At 49.2% G+C, this 18,656-nt stretch overlaps 2 protein-coding genes across 2 annotated transcripts in view; both read left to right on the top strand.

The window, feature by feature from the left end:
- The window catches only part of bop1 (BOP1 ribosomal biogenesis factor), a 14,593-nt gene extending 6,930 nt beyond the window's left edge, over positions 1-7,663 (top strand). Inside the window, exons 5-16 of the mRNA XM_080485405.1 lie at positions 169-286; positions 2,027-2,128; positions 2,205-2,417; positions 4,601-4,762; positions 4,839-4,919; positions 5,060-5,129; positions 5,203-5,335; positions 5,420-5,600; positions 5,759-6,050; positions 6,123-6,207; positions 6,772-6,879; positions 7,419-7,663. Of these exons, the coding sequence (XP_080341531.1) occupies positions 169-286; positions 2,027-2,128; positions 2,205-2,417; positions 4,601-4,762; positions 4,839-4,919; positions 5,060-5,129; positions 5,203-5,335; positions 5,420-5,600; positions 5,759-6,050; positions 6,123-6,207; positions 6,772-6,879; positions 7,419-7,572 (1,699 nt within the window). The 3' untranslated portion in view covers positions 7,573-7,663. The remainder of the gene's footprint in view (positions 1-168; positions 287-2,026; positions 2,129-2,204; positions 2,418-4,600; positions 4,763-4,838; positions 4,920-5,059; positions 5,130-5,202; positions 5,336-5,419; positions 5,601-5,758; positions 6,051-6,122; positions 6,208-6,771; positions 6,880-7,418) is intronic.
- Positions 7,664-8,509: 846 nt separating this feature from the next.
- ntaq1 (N-terminal glutamine amidase 1) lies at positions 8,510-16,824 on the top strand. Its single transcript, XM_080484543.1, has 6 exons — positions 8,510-8,611; positions 9,085-9,184; positions 11,950-12,000; positions 12,083-12,231; positions 15,310-15,434; positions 15,509-16,824. The coding sequence occupies exons 1-6, from the start codon at positions 8,538-8,540 to the stop codon at positions 15,634-15,636; spliced, it is 627 nt and encodes a 208-aa protein (XP_080340669.1). The 5' UTR covers positions 8,510-8,537; the 3' UTR covers positions 15,637-16,824.
- Positions 16,825-18,656: the final 1,832 nt, after the last annotated feature.

The following is an 18,656-nucleotide window of genomic DNA, read 5'->3' as shown; positions in this document are numbered from 1 at the left end:
TCTTTAAAAGGGAATACTTGCATTATTATACCTTTATTAATATATTAGTGGAAAAATGGTATTAAAACAGCAATATTATCGTTTATCATAATAATTTCTGGGACAATTTCTTGTCCAGCAGGACGTGTCCTGGAGACGGGCCTGACACCACTGCTGGTTTGTGTGCAGGAAAACAATTCGTGACGATCAGACTGGACGGGACATCGTTCTGTCCGAGGAGCAGGTGGCGCTGGTCAACCGTCTGCAGAGGGGACAGTTTGGGGACGTCAACTTCAATGAGCACCAGGTACACCGAGGCTACTACTATATACTACTATATACTACTATACTAGCGGCATAGCTTGGGTGCTAGAGCGATTGTCTCCCAATCGGAAGGTTGCAGGTTCGATTCCCTACCTACATTTATATGCAGTGTGAGGGTGGAGGTGGTCAGAGGGGCCGATGGTGCTAAATGGCAGCCTCGCTTCCGTCAGTCTGCCCCGGGGCAGCTGTGCCTACATATGTAGTTTAGCACCATCGAGTATGGAATGAATGAATAATACAATGTAAAACATCTTTGAGTGTTGAGAAAAGCTCTGTATAAAACCACCGCATTATTATTATTATTATTATTATTATTATTATTATTATTATTATTATTATTATTATCATTATTATCATTATTATTATCATCATTATTATTATCATTATTATTATCATTATTATTATTATCATCATTATTATTATTATTATCATTATTATTATCATTATTATTATCATCATCATTATTATCATCATCATCATTATTATCATTATTATTATCATCATCATTATTATCATCATCATTATTATCATCATCATTATTATCATTATTATTATTATTACTTTTAGTGCTGTTGGTTGTTGTAATGAAACCAGTGGAGATGGAGCTGCGCTAAACATGAACACTGGGATTCTAGTGGACAGACCACCAGTTGGATTGTTACTATGGTGACTGTCAAAATAAAATTACCAAGTTGGATTGTTATCACTGTGACTGTCAAAATAAAATTACCAAGTTGGATTGTTATCACTGTGACTGTAAAAATAAATCTACCAAGTCCCAGGAGTCTGTGGACTGGGAGTCATGACATGACGGAGGAAACTTTGTTCTGATTGGCGACTACTATTCACTTTGACCGTGGTGCACATGTGGTGCACATGTGGTGCAGCACCACATGTGTCGTTTTCGCTCGTTTCCACAGAGTCGGAGTGTCTTCAAAAAGTTCCACCTCGGGACCCATTTTCATGGACCAAAACTAATCCAATCAAATGCCGACACAATAAAATTTGCACCATATTAACAATTGATTGTATTTCCACCATTTTGAAAGCGTTTTCAAAAAGTTCCACCTTGGGAGGAGTCTCCCAAAAGTTCTCAGTGGCTCTGAGCACCATTGTCGTGTAAACAGACGCACTAAACTGATGTTTTCACGCAGTTTTAGAAAACTTATTTACTACAGCGGTGGCAGCACTGCGCAGCGTGCAGCACTGCGCAGCGTGCAGCACTGCGCAGCGTGCAGCATTGCGCAGCGTGCAGCATTGCGCCGGGGGCAGCAGCGTGCAGCACCGGGAAGCACCGGGCAGCACTGTGCAGCGGGCAGCACCGCGCAGCAGCGTGCAGCAGCGGGCAGCACTGCGCTGACTGCGCAGCGGGCAGCACTGCGCTGACTGCGCAGCGGGCAGCACTGCGCTGACTGCGCAGCGGGCAGCACTGCGCTGACTGCGCAGCGGGCAGCACTGCGCTGACTGCGCAGCGGGCAGCACTGCGCTGACTGCGGGGACACAGAGCCCAAGTTCTTTCAGAAAGTTGGATTTTCCCTCGTTTCCACTGAGACGGAGTTGGGCTGTTTTCAATAAGCTGCATTTTCAGTGGCTCTTAGCACCGTTGTCATGGAAACGGACATCTTAACACAGTGAGAGTTGTGCATTGAATCCTCCGGTTGGTGCTTTCTGGTGCAGCTGTGACACATACCTGTTCACTCACACACCTGAGCTCTTCTTCCAGCCGTCGGTGGATTTCTTCAGCGGTGACGTGATGATTCACCCCGTGACCAACAGACCCGCCGACAAACGCAGCTTCATCCCGTCATTGATCGAGAAGGAGAAGGTACGACTGCTGAAATCTGTCTCACTGACCAGGCTGTCTCACCTGCTCTGACTCCTCGGTTCTCCTCTGCCTGCAGGTCTCCAAACTGGTCCACGCTATAAAGATGGGCTGGATCAAACCTCGTCGGGTGGAGGACGCCAGCAGGGGGCGCTACTACGACCTGTGGGCCAGTGAGGACTCGTCCATTCTGGCTAAACACAGGATGCACCTGCCTGCGCCCAAGATCCGTCTACCTGGTCACGAGGAGTCCTACAACCCCCCACCGGAGTACCTGTTCAGTGAGGAGGAGGTCTGCCACCTGATCCCTGTCGCCGCTCCCATGCTCTCACCTGTCTCACCCTTCATCCTACCTGTTGCCTCACCAGTCTCACCCTTCATCTTACCTGTTGCCTCACCTGTCTCACCCTTCATCCTACCTGTTCCCTCACCAGTCTCACCCTTCATCTTACCTGTTGCCTCACCAGTCTCACCCTTCATCCTACCTGTTGCCTCACCTGTCTCACCCTTCATCTTACCTGTTGCCTCACCAGTCTCACCCTTCATCTTACCTGTTGCCTCACCAGTCTCACCCTTCATCTTACCTGTTGCCTCACCTGTCTCACCCTTCATCCTACCTGTTCCCTCACCAGTCTCACCCTTCATCTTACCTGTTGCCTCACCTGTTTCACCCTTCATCCTACCTGTCGCCTCATTCTTCATCCTACCTGTTCCCTCACCAGTCTCACCCTTCATCTTACCTGTTGCCTCACCTGTCTCACCCTTCATCTTACCTGTTGCCTCACCTGTCTCACCCTTCATCTTACCTGTTGCCTCACCAGTCTCACCCTTCATCTTACCTGTTGCCTCACCTGTTTCACCCTTCATCCTACCTGTCGCCTCATTCTTCATCCTACCTGTTCCCTCACCAGTCTCACCCTTCATCTTACCTGTTGCCTCACCTGTCTCACCCTTCATCTTACCTGTTGCCTCACCAGTCTCACCCTTCATCTTACCTGTTGCCTCACCTGTCTCACCCTTCATCTTACCTGTTGCCTCACCAGTCTCACCCTTCATCCTACCTGTTCCCTCACCAGTCTCACCCTTCATCTTACCTGTTGCCTCACCTGTCTCACCCTTCATCTTACCTGTTGCCTCACCTGTCTCACCCTTCATCTTACCTGTTGCCTCACCAGTCTCACCCTTCATCTTACCTGTTGCCTCACCTGTCTCACCCTTCATCCTACCTGTTCCCTCACCAGTCTCACCCTTCATCTTACCTGTTGCCTCACCAGTCTCACCCTTCATCCTACCTGTTGCCTCACCTGTCTCACCCTTCATCTTACCTGTTGCCTCACCTGTCTCACCCTTCATATTACCTGTTGCCTCACCAGTCTCACCCTTCATCTTACCTGTTGCCTCACCAGTCTCACCCTTCATCTTACCTGTTGCCTCACCTGTCTCACCCTTCATCCTACCTGTTCCCTCACCAGTCTCACCCTTCATCTTACCTGTTGCCTCACCTGTTTCACCCTTCATCCTACCTGTCGCCTCATTCTTCATCCTACCTGTTCCCTCACCAGTCTCACCCTTCATCTTACCTGTTGCCTCACCTGTCTCACCCTTCATCTTACCTGTTGCCTCACCTGTCTCACCCTTCATCTTACCTGTTGCCTCACCAGTCTCACCCTTCATCTTACCTGTTGCCTCACCTGTTTCACCCTTCATCCTACCTGTCGCCTCATTCTTCATCCTACCTGTTCCCTCACCAGTCTCACCCTTCATCTTACCTGTTGCCTCACCTGTCTCACCCTTCATCTTACCTGTTGCCTCACCAGTCTCACCCTTCATCTTACCTGTTGCCTCACCTGTCTCACCCTTCATCTTACCTGTTGCCTCACCAGTCTCACCCTTCATCCTACCTGTTCCCTCACCAGTCTCACCCTTCATCTTACCTGTTGCCTCACCTGTTTCACCCTTCATCCTACCTGTCGCCTCATTCTTCATCCTACCTGTTCCCTCACCAGTCTCACCCTTCATCTTACCTGTTGCCTCACCTGTCTCACCCTTCATCTTACCTGTTGCCTCACCAGTCTCACCCTTCATCTTACCTGTTGCCTCACCAGTCTCACCCTTCATATTACCTGTTGCCTCACCAGTCTCACCCTTCATCTTACCTGTTGCCTCACCAGTCTCACCCTTCATCTTACCTGTTGCCTCACCAGTCTCACCCTTCATCTTACCTGTTGCCTCACCAGTCTCACCCTTCATCTTACCTGTTGCCTCACCTGTCTCACCCTTCATCTTACCTGTTGCCTCACCTGTCTCACCCTTCATCTTACCTGTTGCCTCACCAGTCTCACCCTTCATCTTACCTGTTGCCTCACCTGTCTCACCCTTCATCTTACCTGTTGCCTCACCAGTCTCACCCTTCATCTTACCTGTTGCCTCACCTGTCTCACCCTTCATCTTACCTGTTGCCTCACCTGTCTGCAGCGAGCTCTGTGGGAGCAGCAGGATCCATCAGACAGGAAGTTGCCGTTTGTCCCGGTGAAGTTCTCCAGCCTCCGTCAGGTTCCGGCGTTTCCACGGTTTATCCATGAGCGGTTCGAGCGCTGCCTCGACCTTTACCTGTGCCCACGCCAGAGGAAGATGAGGGTACCTGTCTGCACTTCTTGCCTCAAACATGAGGTGGCGCTGCTGAGCTGACGACTTGTCTGATTTCTGTCTGCAGGTCAACGTCAACCCCGAAGATCTGATCCCAAAACTTCCCAAACCTAGAGACCTGCAGCCGTTCCCCACCACGCAGTCACTGGTACACACTAGTGTTGTCACGATACCGATACCGATACTGATACCGATACCGATACTGATACCGATACTGATACACTTCTTTCCACAATGGAGATCATGCAGACACAATTCAGTAACTTCACACTTCCTGTGTGTGTTCAGGTGTATCGAGGTCACAGCGGTCTGATTCGCTCCATCAGTGCGTCTCCGACAGGACAGTGGCTTGCCTCAGGTAACCTGGTTCTGATGGGGGGGGGGGGGGCGGAGTCAGTGAAGGTGGCGGTGTAACGTGGGGCGTGTTTCAGGCAGTGACGACGGTTCCATCCGGCTCTGGGAGGTGTGTTCGTCTCGCTGTCTGAGGACGATCCAGGTGGGAGGAGCTGTGAAGAGCGTCGCCTGGAACCCAAACCCGTCTGTCTGTCTGCTGGCTGCTGCCCTGTAAGAACAGCTCGTCTGTCTGTCTGTCTCTCACCTGTCTGTGTCTTACCTGTCTGTCTCTCTCTCTCTCTCTCTCTCTCTCAGTGACACAGTGGTCCTGATCCTGTCTCCTGCCCTGGCGGACAAACAGGCGGTCTCATCATCAGAGCGCCTCCTGGGAGGTCCACAGGAGGCGGAGCAAGCAGATGGGGCGGAGCTTGTGTGGTGTGAGGCTGAGGGGGAGGAGCTACAACAGGGCATTCGTCTGAAAATCCGACATCCTAAAGTGAGCAGCAACACCTGAGCAACCACTCGTGTGTCCCATCACCTGTCCCACTGTCTCCAGCCTTTGTCTCATTGTTTGTCTGATAGTTTGTCCAGTCGTCTCTTCGTTCGTCTGTCCCGTTGTCTCTCTGATCAGATCTCTCTCATTGGTTGTCTCAGGCGGTCCACCAGGTGACGTGGCACGCCAAAGGAGACTACTTGGCGTCTGTTATGCCGGACCATTCCAGCCACCAGCAGGTGTTCATCCACCAGCTGAGCCGGAGGCGGAGCCAGAACCCCTTCAGGAAGAACAAGGGTCTGGTTCAGCGTGTATCCTTCCACCCTCTCCGGCCCTACTTCCTGGTGGCGACGCAGCGCTCCGTGCGGATCTACAACCTGCTCAAACAGGAAATGACCAAAAAATTGCAGGCCAACTCCAAGTGGATCTCCAGCCTGGCCATCCACCCAGGAGGTAACGTGATGACTTCACCTGCTGATGGTGCTTCTGGGGGGTGGAGCCTGACTCACCAGACTCTGTTTGCAGGTGACCACGTAATCTGCGGAAGTTATGACTGTCGGCTGAGCTGGTTTGACCTCGACCTCTCAACAAAACCTTACAAGATGTTACGGTGAGCACCTGTCGCCCATCCCTCCTCCGCCTGTCGCCCATCCCTCCTCCGCCTGTCGCCCATCCCTCCTCCGCCTGTCGCCCATTCCTCCTCCGCCTGTCGCCCATTCCTCCTCCGCCTGTCGCCCATTCCTCCTCCGCCTCCGCCTGTCGCCCATCCCTCCTCCGCCTGTCGCCCATTCCTCCTCCGCCTCCGCCTGTCGCCCATCCCTCCTCCGCCTGTCGCCCATCCCTCCTCCGCCTGTCGCCCATTCCTCCTCCGCCTCCGCCTGTTGCTCATCCCTCCTCCGCCTGTCGCCCATCCCTCCTCCGCCTGTCGCTCATCCCTCCTCCACCTGTCGCTCATCCCTCCTCCGCGTGTCGCCCATTCCTCCTCCGCCTGTCGCTCATCCCTCCTCCGCCTGTCGCCTATCCCTCCTCCGCCTGTCGCCCATCCCTCCTCCGCCTGTCGCCCATCCCTCCTCCGCCTGTCGCCCATCCCTCCTCCGCCTGTCGCCCATCCCTCCTACGCACGTCCTCACGCCTGTCTCTTGTCTTCACGCTGTTTACTGTTGTGTGTGTACAGACACCATAAGAGGGCTGTAAGGGGCGTGGCCTATCACAGAGTGTACCCGCTCTTTGCCTCAGCATCTGATGATGGATCAGTGATCGTCTGTCACGGGACAGTTTACAAGTAAGACACACACACACACACACACACACACACACACACACACACACACACACACACACACACACACATATTGGTCTGAATACTACAAGATAAGGTTGTTGCTGGTCTTTCAGGAAACATGTCTGCTTTTCTTCATTTTGTCTTTTAAATGTCAATAAACTTGGTCTTAATCTGATGATGAGCCATGCAGCTGAGATTATAATATATCAAGTATAAGTGTTTAGAGTCACTGAGAGCAGCAGAAGAAGATGGAACCGTGGTCCTCAGTGGTTTACAGATGATAGGAGAGGGAAGGGTTACTGAGTGAGACCCGTAAAGACACAATGAAGAACCGGAGCGGTTCCACGGCTGAAGAGTCTCCAGGAGACCTGACTGCAGCGAGTCCTTCAAAGTGTTCGCTTTAGCATCTTTCCATCAGTTATGTTTAAAATGTTTTTTCCAAACAATATTAGTTCTGCACTTTCCACACACCAACACAGCCCCAGTTGACACGTTGACTGTCGTCATGTGACCTCACTGACTCCGCCCCCTCTCCTCAGTGACCTGCTGCAGAACCCGCTCATTGTCCCGGTGAAGGTGCTCAGAGGCCACGTGATCACGCAGGATCTCGGCGTCCTGGACGTGACCTTTCACCCCACACAGCCATGGGTCTTCTCGTCCGGGGCGGACGCCACCATCCGCCTCTTCACCTAGCAACCTGCCTGGCAACCAGCGAGTCGGATACCACACGTCTGTTTATCTAGTTTCTGTTTGTTTGTTTTTCAATAAAGTGATGCTGTCCTTTACCTGTTGTGTTTTGATTGGTTGGGTCAGCGTGTCGCAGCTCAGCGCCCCCTAGTGGCTGTCTGGGACTATTTTAGCACCGCCTTTAAATCCTGCGAATTCTGTAGAACATGTTCATGGAATATGTAGAAAATGTAAAACCTTTGTGTATCGTATCTGTGAATGGGTGATGAGGTCGAGTGAGAGGTGGTGCTATCGATACCCCCACCCTCCCAAAGAAGGTTTTGGAGGCCTGGCAGTTAAAGAGGCCAACTTGATGTCAGAAGTTTGAATTTCCCAACAGACAGGCCACCACAGTGTGTCCCTGAGCATGACCTTTGACCCCCATCAGCTCCCCAGAGCGCCCCCGTGTGGCGGCCCACTGCAGCCTAGACATTCACTGTAAAGCACAAAAAGAGAAGAAATACATATATTTTTAAAATGTAGAATATAGATGTGTAACTTCTTTACTCTTTTTCCATTGAACTTCAGCTCGAGGAACAAGTTTCCAACTATGATGTTTGTTTCTCCATCTGAAGGTTGCAGGTTCGATTCCCCATTTCTACAAGTCAGTGTCCTTGAGTGAGACACAACCCCAACCTGCTCCCAGTGGGTGGACTGAGCACCTTGGATGGCAGCCGCCTCCTTTGGTGTGTGAATGAGTGAATGTGATGAACAGTGTAAAGTGCTGTAGAAGTGAAATCTATTTTTGTTGAATATAAATGAATATATAGTAGTACATTAACCAGAGACACCATACATGGTGGATATGTCTATGACATTAACGGCTTGGCAACAAATTTTACGGGTTGTGTCACGTGACCACCTGCTTTTATTCTGGAGGCGTTATCTTCCGGGATGTGACGTCAGAGTGCTTCCTTGGACAATCGGACGCAATGAAGCGCGAGGAGTCCGCCAGCTGCGAGGACGACCTGAGGCGCGAGGACTGCGTCTACACCAGCTGCTACTGGTAAAGGTTTTCTCTAACAGAACCATGAAGACCTCCACGTGGTCTCCTGGCTTCACAAAGACTCCGTCATTGTGTCAAAGAACATCTTCAACATCTGTTGCGCTCACGTCCTTCTTCATCAAGTCACGTGACTGGAAGTTTCTTTTGGAGTCCAGGAGAAGTTGGCTTTCCTCCAGTTTGCTTCCTGAAGCAGCAGAGGTGATAATGCAGAGTGAACTATTCCCCTCGTGACTCTCCTGGAAGCTGCAGAGTCTTTTCTTAACATTTCTCTCCGTCTTGTTCTTTCCTTTATTCATATCAGAACATGTCAGTCGTTTTAAAAGTGCAGGTGTTATTAAGTTTGTAGAAGACATTAGAGGATGTTTTAGGACGTCAGTGGTGCGCTATGGTCCCGTTTCCCCGACGCCGTTTCAAGTGAAAACGGATCGTTCCAATCATACTGCAGTAACAACTGCTTGTGTTTTATGTTGCAGTGAAGAAAATGTTTGGAAGCTTTGTGACTTCATCCGAACTAAAAGAGCGGAATCGCTGGACAAGACGTCAGTGGTTTTCATCTCTAATGAGAACAGAACGGTGAGAACATCTGTATGTTCTATTAAATGATGAACAGCTGTAAGGGCCAGAAAATAAATGTCAAACATGTGGAGCTTCTGTAAGAAAACCTCCTGGAGGCTCTTAAAAAGGATCCATAGGTTCAATAAAGCTCAAATAGGTTCCCTAAAACAGCTGTAAAACATCTGTAGTTTCTTTGAAATGTCTAGCAGGGGTCAGCAACGCGGTGCCCGGGTCACCAGGTCGCCTCCAGCAACCACAGAACCCCGCAGGTCGTCTAGAAATAACACAAGTCACCAATGAGCTGCGTCTAAACTTTCACTTTATTCTGTTGCTATTCTTCTTTAATCACACCATCTTTAATTCATTTATATCCATTTGAAAATGTCTATCTTAAATATAAAGTAAATAATTATGGTGTGGATGAGAGGTGGTTTAGGTTAACCGGGTTCCTGGTGTGGATGAGAGGTGGTTTAGGTTAACCGGGTTCCTGGTGTGGACGGCCCCTGAGCGTACTCCACCGCATGTTTACTCTTATCAAATTAGTTGTGTTAAACGAAGCTCTGGTGCTCCACCTCTCAGGACTGTGGTGAAGCTCTGGTGCTCCACCTCTCAGGACTGTGGTGAAGCTCTGGTGCTCCACCTCTCAGGACTGTGGTGAAGCTCTGGTGCTCCACCTCTCAGGACTGTGGTGAAGCTCTGGTGCTCCACCTCTCAGGACTGGTTTGGTTATCCACCTTGACCTCCCTCCAGACTGCTGGTTGATCACTGGCTTCAGGCTGCTCACTCAATCGAGGCTCGCTTGACGGCAGTCGACAAGAAAAAGTTTTTTGTTTTTTTTTACATCTGCGGGGTGATCGGCTGGATTTGCCGGTTCCTGATCACTCACAAATCAACAATATCGGCCCCGATCCGATATCTACCCATCTGATTGGGACATCCCTAATAGAAAACAATGTCATATTTTCAAAAGCCCGGGGGTTTTAATCTCAGCTAAACCAACCAAAACAACTATAAAATGTTGTTTTGGTTGTTTTTACTGCGATTAATAGAAATAATAATTGAATATTGAACTAATTGTTTCCCAGCTTGTTAAGTCACTGTTGATAATTATTGTGAGAAATCATCAATGTGATCAGTGTCTTCAGATAAATGAGTATCAGTATTAATAATATTATATAACTAAAGGCAAACTGAGCAAATGTGTTATTTCAGAGCAGCGTGTCAGTACCTGAAGTAGCTCTCAGGTTCAGAAAGGTTGGTGAGCCCTGGTCTGTAGATCGTATAGAACATGGACATAATAAAAGGTTTCTATCCAAAGGTCAGGGATAATTTAGATATAAATACGTACAATTCAGTAAAAATCATGGTTTTAATGTAAGAAAATCAGGTTTAGGTCAGGCAGCTGTCGAAAAATATTCTTCTTCGGCAGGAGCGTTCATACTCCGAGAAGAAGCTCTTGAGCTCCGGCCACACACACACACACACACACACACACACACACACACACACACACACACACACACACACACACTTCCACTCCTCACTAAAGGTGCTTCTGAAGTTGCTTGTTCTGTATCATCATTTGCTCAAACTCTAAAAATCATGTTCCTCTTTTGTTGTTGCTTCTTTGTTAATTCATGTTCCTGCTTCACGTTACTGTCTAGATAGAGCTGCTCTAGATAGAGCTGCTCAGGCTGGTTAATCTAGGAAATCATGTTACTGTCTAGATAGAGCTGCTCAGGCTGGTTAATCTAGGAAATCATGTTACTGTCTAGATAGAGCTGCTCAGGCTGGTTAATCTAGGAAATCATCTTACTGTCTAGATAGAGCTGCTCAGGCTGGTTAATCTAATAACAGTTGTAAAGTATTTGGATCATTGTGAGAACTGCAAATAATATATGTAACACAACAAGGATATTGTATGTTATCCCCTTCCCCCCTCCCCCCTCCCCATCAGCTTCTCTTCTCTCTCTCTTTGAGCGTTCCCCCTCCCCCTCCCCCCCCAGAACAAACCTGTTCTGACTCCGAAGGTTCTAGATCACATCATGTTGTTGGCCCAAGCTGCCGAACAGGACAAGGGAAGAAAAAAAAAAAAAAAGAAGCTCTTGAGCCCCTAGGCCACGCCCCCTCACCACCGGCCACGCCCCCTTACTGCAGCCACACGTCTGAAGCTGCATTTTAACAGTTCAACGGGCTCATTTCTCGCTTCATATGTTTTCAGAAATACAATTGTCTGAACTGTTTCAGTAAAAAGAGAGTTTGTATCTGAGCCGCCTTGTTGGTTGCTTTAACCTGCAGCAGCTGACAGCTTTTAGTGATGCGTTCAGGTGCATCACGTAACTCCAACCGTACTATGTGCTAAGAGCTTCGGATCTCACCCAATAGTGAGGCTACACACTAAACATGAATGAAACATGACTGATCAATCGATTTGTGTATCATCTTTAAACAGGAAGTTAATGGAGTGTGTCCTGATAATATTCCTACAGGACGCAGGTAGAATGTGAAGAGTGGAGGTCCGAACACAGAACCCTGTGGAACTCCATGTTTAGCTTTAATCTGAGCTGAAGAGTCAGATAAATATGATTGAAACCAGGTCAGTAGGTTATATAAAGCACCTTTTAAGATTCTCCTGGAAATATATTTAGGTTCTTTAAAATATCTGTAAGTTCTTTCACATGTTTATAGTTTCTGTAAATCATCAATAGGATCTCTTAAACATCTTCAGGTTCTGTCAGAGGAAACGTCTTGACTTTCCAGATCTTGTGGTGTCTTTTTCTCAGGTTCCTCTGTGGAAGCAGAAGTCTGGACGGAAGGACCAGCCGGTGATTTGGGTCTGTGGTTCCCCCTCACGTGATGCCCCTGTGATGGTTCTATCATAACCTCAATAATGATGTGGTGGTTGTTTGTTTCTAGGACTACCACGTGGTTCTGCTGCAGACCGGCTCCCATTCCGACTCTCTGGTTTATGACCTGGACTCTGAGCTCTCCTTCCCCTGCAGCCTCAGACTCTACATCGACCAGGCCCTCCACTCTGACCGCACCATCAGACCAGAGTATCACAGGTAACCAGTGATGCCGGTAATGCAGTACCTAGTCCCTTAAGCCTCTGTCCCACCACACTGTTTATGCTGGGACGGAATGGGGCGGGACGGCTTTTCGTGAGGCTCCACTGACAAAAGTTGTGGTTGGTACAGAAAAAACCAAAACCACCAGCTACTATTCCCCGCCACCATGCCGTTGAGGTACCTAGTGTATGAGGAGGAGTTACAATGCAGCCGTCTGCTGATTGGTCAGTGACGATCACCACTCTCGACTTGCTTGACCGTAGACCCTCCGTTGTTGTTTACATATGCCGCTTTGCGCTAATTGGTTGTTTTGTTAACTGGGTTTTTTGAAATGTCGGCACGCAACACAACATGGCTTCTTTCAACGAGGTGCAGACGCTCCTCTCAGTAACAGGAGGCGGAGCTTCATCCCCCCCCATCATTTACCACCCCGCCTCCATTTTAACCGTACTGTCTGCGGTGGGACCGTCTACAGAGTGGGGTCTGGGTGAGCTTTACCATACCGTACCCTCCTGCCCGGCTCCAGCACGTACTGCAGTGAGACCGCGGCTATAGTAATATCACCACTTTCTTCAGAAACAAGTAATCTAACGCGTTACTATTTCCAAACCAGTGATCAGATTAAAGTTATGTCTCCAAGTCACTGTATATTACTATTGTAGCGTTACTATTGTAGCATTACTATTGTAGCATTACTATTGTAGCATTACTATTGTAGCGTTACTAAGGTAGCGTTACTATTGTAGAGTTACTATTGCAGTGTTACTATTGTAGCGTTACTATTGTAGCGTTACTATTGTAGCGTTACTATTGCAGTGTTACTACTGTAGCGTTACTATTGTAGCATTACTATTGTAGCGTTACTAAGGTAGCGTTACTATTGTAGAGTTACTATTGCAGTGTTACTATTGCAGCGTTACTAAGGTAGCGTTACTATTGTAGCATTACTATTTTAGCGTTACTATTGCAGTGTTACTACTGTAGCGTTACTACTGTAGCGTTACTACTGTAGCGTTACTAAGGTAGCGTTACTATTGTAGCGTTACTACTGTAGCGTTACTACTGTAGCGTTACTACTGTAGCGTTACTACTGTAGCGTTACTAGTGTAGCGTTACTACTGTAGCGTTACTACTGTAGAGTTACTACTGTAGAGTTACTACTGTAGCGTTACTACTGTAGCATTACTACTGTAGCATTACTACTGTAGCATTACTAGTGTAGCGTTACTACTGTAGCATTACTACTGTAGCATTACTACTGTAGCATTACTATTGTAGCATTACTACTGTAGCATTACTATTGTAGCATTACTATTGTAGCATTACTATTGTAGCATTACTACTGTAGCATTACTAGTGTAGCGTTACTACTGTAGCGTTACTATTGTAGCATTACTACTGTAGCGTTACTAGTGTAGCGTTACTATTGTAGCGTTACTACTGTAGCGTTACTACTGTAGCGTTACTATTGTAGCGTTACTATTGTAGCATTACTACTGTAGCGTTACTACTGTAGCGTTACTATTGTAGCATTACTACTGTAGCGTTACTAGTGTAGCGTTACTATTGTAGCGTTACTACTGTAGCGTTACTATTGTAGCATTACTACTGTAGCGTTACTAGTGTAGCGTTACTACTGTAGCATTACTACTGTAGCGTTACTAGTGTAGCGTTACTACTGTAGCGTTACTATTGTAGCATTACTACTGTAGCATTACTAGTGTAGCGTTACTACTGTAGCGTTACTACTGTAGCGTTACTACTGTAGCGTTACTATTGTAGCATTACTACTGTAGCGTTACTACTGTAGCGTTACTATTGTAGCATTACTACTGTAGCGTTACTAGTGTAGCGTTACTATTGTAGCGTTACTACTGTAGCGTTACTATTGTAGCATTACTACTGTAGCGTTACTAGTGTAGCGTTACTACTGTAGCATTACTACTGTAGCGTTACTAGTGTAGCGTTACTACTGTAGCGTTACTATTGTAGCATTACTACTGTAGCATTACTAGTGTAGCGTTACTACTGTAGCGTTACTACTGTAGCATTACTAGTGTAGCGTTACTACTGTAGCGTTACTACTGTAGCGTTACTACTGTAGCGTTACTACTGTAGCATTACTAGTGTAGCATTACTACTGTAGCGTTACTACTGTAGCATTACTAGTGTAGCATTACTACTGTAGCGTTACTACTGTAGCATCCTGCAGAACGTTGGAAAGGAAGACGTGTCTTTTCTGTAAAGCTTTATTACCGACTAGAACCGGCCACTTCTTTATTCTCCTTGAACACACACACACACACACACACACACACACACACACACACACACACACACACACACACACACACACACACACACACACACACACACACACACACACACACACACACACACACACACACACACACACACAGTTTCGCACTGTGCTCTTCACGCTCACCTGACCCGCCCCCTTCTCCACTCTCAGCCAATCACAGGCCGACCTGCTCTCCGGGGTGTTCAGGTACAAAAGAGTCTGAAGCAACAAACATCATTAAACCTTGACGTTACTTCAAGAACACGACTGCAGAAGTTTTACACTGTTTTTCTAATGTTCCAGAGTAAAAAGATATAGACAGGAAGCCCCGCCCCTTTTTTCATTCAATCAATCCATGAAAGATTTAATTTGTCCCCGTAGGGAGAATTGTAAGCTCGCATAGAGCAGGCAGTGCAAATAAATGAATAGATGGATGGTGCAACAACAGACTACAACTACGTCACCGGGTAAATAAATACTAGTACTAGTAAAACTGAGTCAGATCTGAATACAACAAAGAATTTAAAATATGTATCAGCAGGAGGCCAATCAGGGAGTTTTTGGAAAAACCGGTTGTCATTTTTATGTTGAGAGGGTGGGGGGTGTTGTTGGCAGCTGCTGAATGTAACTATAAAGTAATCTAACTTAGCTACTTTAAGTAATCAGTAAAGTAACTAGTAATCATTATTTTACTGGCAACAGTGCAGGTAAGTCACCTGTACACCTCGGTCAGTGGTTCCCTCCCCTCACCTCAGTGACATCATCTCCTCCAGAAAGCTCCGGGTCGTCCCGGCTCACCTCTACCTGGACACGTTGGCATCCGACCGCTCTCACATGAGAAACTCTGACGGATCCTGGAAGATGCCGCCGCCACCGTACCCACCTCTATCCACCGCAGGTGACTGAACCACCTGGTAGGCAGTGGCGCCACAGGGAAAATGTTGATGACGCCTAAACTTGTTTCCTCCTCAGAGTCTCAGATGAACCTGGATGACTTCATCAGTATGGATCCAGCGGTGGGCGGAGGCTCAGTGTTCAGCCTGGAGGGCTTCGTGCTCAGCTACTCGGGAAACTCCGCCTCCTCCTCCTCATCACCATGACCTCCTCGTCACCATGACCTCCTCGTCACCATGACCTCCTCGTCATCATCACCTCCTCATCACCATGACCTCCTCGTCACCATGACCTCCTCGTCACCATGACCTCCTCGTCATCATGACCTCCTCGTCATCATGACCTCCTCGTCACCATGACCTCCTCGTCATCATCACCTCCTCATCACCATGACCTCCTCGTCACCATGACCTCCTCGTCACCATGACCTCCTCGTCACCATGACCTCCTCGTCACCATGACCTCCTCATCACCATGACCTCCTCGTCACCATCACCTCCTCATCACCATGACCTCCTCGTCATCGTCACCATGACCTCCTCGTCATCGTCACCATGACCTCCTCGTCATCATCACCATGACCTCCTCGTCACCATGACCTCCTCGTCACCATGACCTCCTCGTCATCATCACCATGACCTCCTCGTCACCATGACCTCCTCGTCATCATCACCATGTCCTCCTCGTCACCATGACCTCCTCGTCATCATCACCATGTCCTCCTCGTCACCATGACCTCCTCGTCACCATGACCTCCTCGTCACCATGACCTTGACCTCCTCATCACCTTGACCTCCTCATCACCATGACCTCCTCCTCCGTCCACATTAACATTGACCACTAGAGGACAACTTTGCAGGGGCAGGCGCACATTTCTATGGACCTCGGGGGGGGGGGGGTGTGGGGGGTGGGTGTGTATGTAATGTAAATAGTAATAGATTACAGGCTCGCTGGGGGGTCCTTCAGGACCTGGTCTTGTGGGATGAATACTCCACCTTAAACATCCACACCAACCCAAACCATCTTCTTTCTCCCCGGGTTCTCAAAGACGCTTCTCATACACCAGGGGGCGCTGTGCACATTTGAGCTTGAGCAAAGAAGAGACAGGAGAGGCAGTCCAGCTGTTTGGATGTTACTGACTGACTAGAATCACTTTATTAAAAAGATGTGTTCACCCAATGGTTCAATGCTTGTCGGGCGGAGCCCCGACTGGACCACCGGACGTTCAGCGGGCGGGATGTGCGTTACGTTAATATCCCACACCGGTATTAAACCTGTTGTTTGTGTGTTAATAAGCACCTCATTAACATCCAGCCTGGAAGCGGAATTGCGTATCTTTCCTAACCGACTGAATTATGAATTACATTTCCAAATAAATGCGGCCTCGGACAGAGGGACTTGTGTGTTTTCTTCATCTTCATGCCACATGTTGTGACGGTCTTTACACCAGACAAAGATACTTTGAAATCCAGTCCTTCAAATCAATAATGCTGAAAAAGCGTGTAACGTCGTTACTGTATGAGCCCTGCAGCCCCTTAACATGCCGGAACACGGCCTTCCGACAGTTAAACGAGCCCCTGAACGCATCACTCTTTTTTTTTTTTTTTTTTTTTTTTTTTTTTTTTTTGCCCTTGTCCTGTTCGGCAGCTTGGGCCAACAATATGATGTGATTGAGAGCCTTCGGAGTCAGAACAGTTTTTGGTCTTGCAACAGGGAGAGACCTGGAGTCTCCTCCTGTTGCCTTCTCCGTCAGAAGCTGGCATGGCTGCCGTACACGACCGGGGGGGAACGCACAAAGAGAGAGAGAAGAGAGAGAAGAAAGTCGAGGGGGGAGGGGGGAGGGGGGTGGGGGGAAGGGGATAACATACAATGTCCTTGTTGTGCTACATATATTATTTGCAATAATCACACTCATCCAAATACTTTCCAACTGTTATTAGATTGAACCAGCCTGAGCAGCTCTATCTAGACAGTAAGATGATTTCCTAGATTAAACCAGCCTGAGCAGCTCTATCTAGACAGTAACGTGAAGCAGGAACATGAAATAACAAAGAGGCAACAACAAAAGAGGAACATGATTTTTAAAGTTTGAGCAAATGATGACAGACAACAAGCAACTTCAGAAGCACCTTTCGTGAGGAGTGAAAGTGTGTGTGTGTGTGTGTGTGCGTGTATGTGAGTGTGTGTGGCTTGTCCACTGGGTGTGGCCGGAACTGTTGTGGGGGGACCCGTGGTGACACCCCGGGGTCCGAGGCCACCGCGCCCGGACACCGCCACCCCGGCAGACAGAAGCCCCCCAGGCCCGGGGAGACCCCAGCGAACCACCCCAGAGAGCCCCGCCCCCGCCCAAAAAGCACCCGACGGAGAATGCAGAGAGGAATCCCCCCCAGGCAAGAGGGGCCCACAAGAGAAGGACAAAGGGCACAGGGCCCCAGGCCCCGACCCAAGCCGCCAAGCCGAGAAAAGGCCGGAGCAGGGCCCCCGGGCCGAGCGGGCCGAGAGCCCCCCCAACCCCGGCGGCGAGTCCCACCGCACCCCCGGGAACAGGCCCACCCACCGCCCCCCCCAACCCGGCAAGGCAGAGACGGCCCCAGCCGCCGCGCCCCGGACCAGCCCCGCCCCCAGACCCAGGAAAGCGAAGCCCGGCGCAGGCCCCGGTCGGAGAACAGTCAACTCTACACCCCCAGGAGCCTCATAATCCACCCGCCCCATAACCCCTCCCCCCGGGTCTTGATTGGGAAACCCAACCCATGACCCACCCCGCACACCCACACACCCACACACCCCCACACCCCCACACCCCCACACCCCCACACACCACACACACACACACACACACACACACACACACACACACACACACACACACACACACACACACACACACGGAACGGGGGGGGGAGTGATGACTCTCGCACCCTCAGGCCGCCGGCCGGGCCCCCTCCCGGCCACCGCGGTATCCCAACCTCCACCAATCCAACAGCAAGTGGAGAAGGAGCACCGCACCCCAGCCCCCCCACAAGCGCCGCGCCCGAGGGAGCGCGCCCCCCGTACTCCAGCCGCACTCACCCCGGGCCGGGGCGGGACCCCAGCGGGAGGTGCTGGGGGGAGCCACGTCTCCCGCCCTTCCCCTGCCCTATATGTGTGTTGGATGTATGTAAGGGTGTGTTTTTGTGTTTTGAAAAGGTGGATGCGATGTGTGTGTCTATGGTGCGGTTTAAAATTG

The sequence above is a fragment of the Lipophrys pholis genome (assembly GCF_963383615.2).
Source record: "Lipophrys pholis genome assembly, chromosome: 17".
Lineage (NCBI taxonomy): Eukaryota > Metazoa > Chordata > Actinopteri > Blenniiformes > Blenniidae > Lipophrys > Lipophrys pholis.
This window is presented reverse-complemented; position numbering and strand designations above follow the sequence as displayed.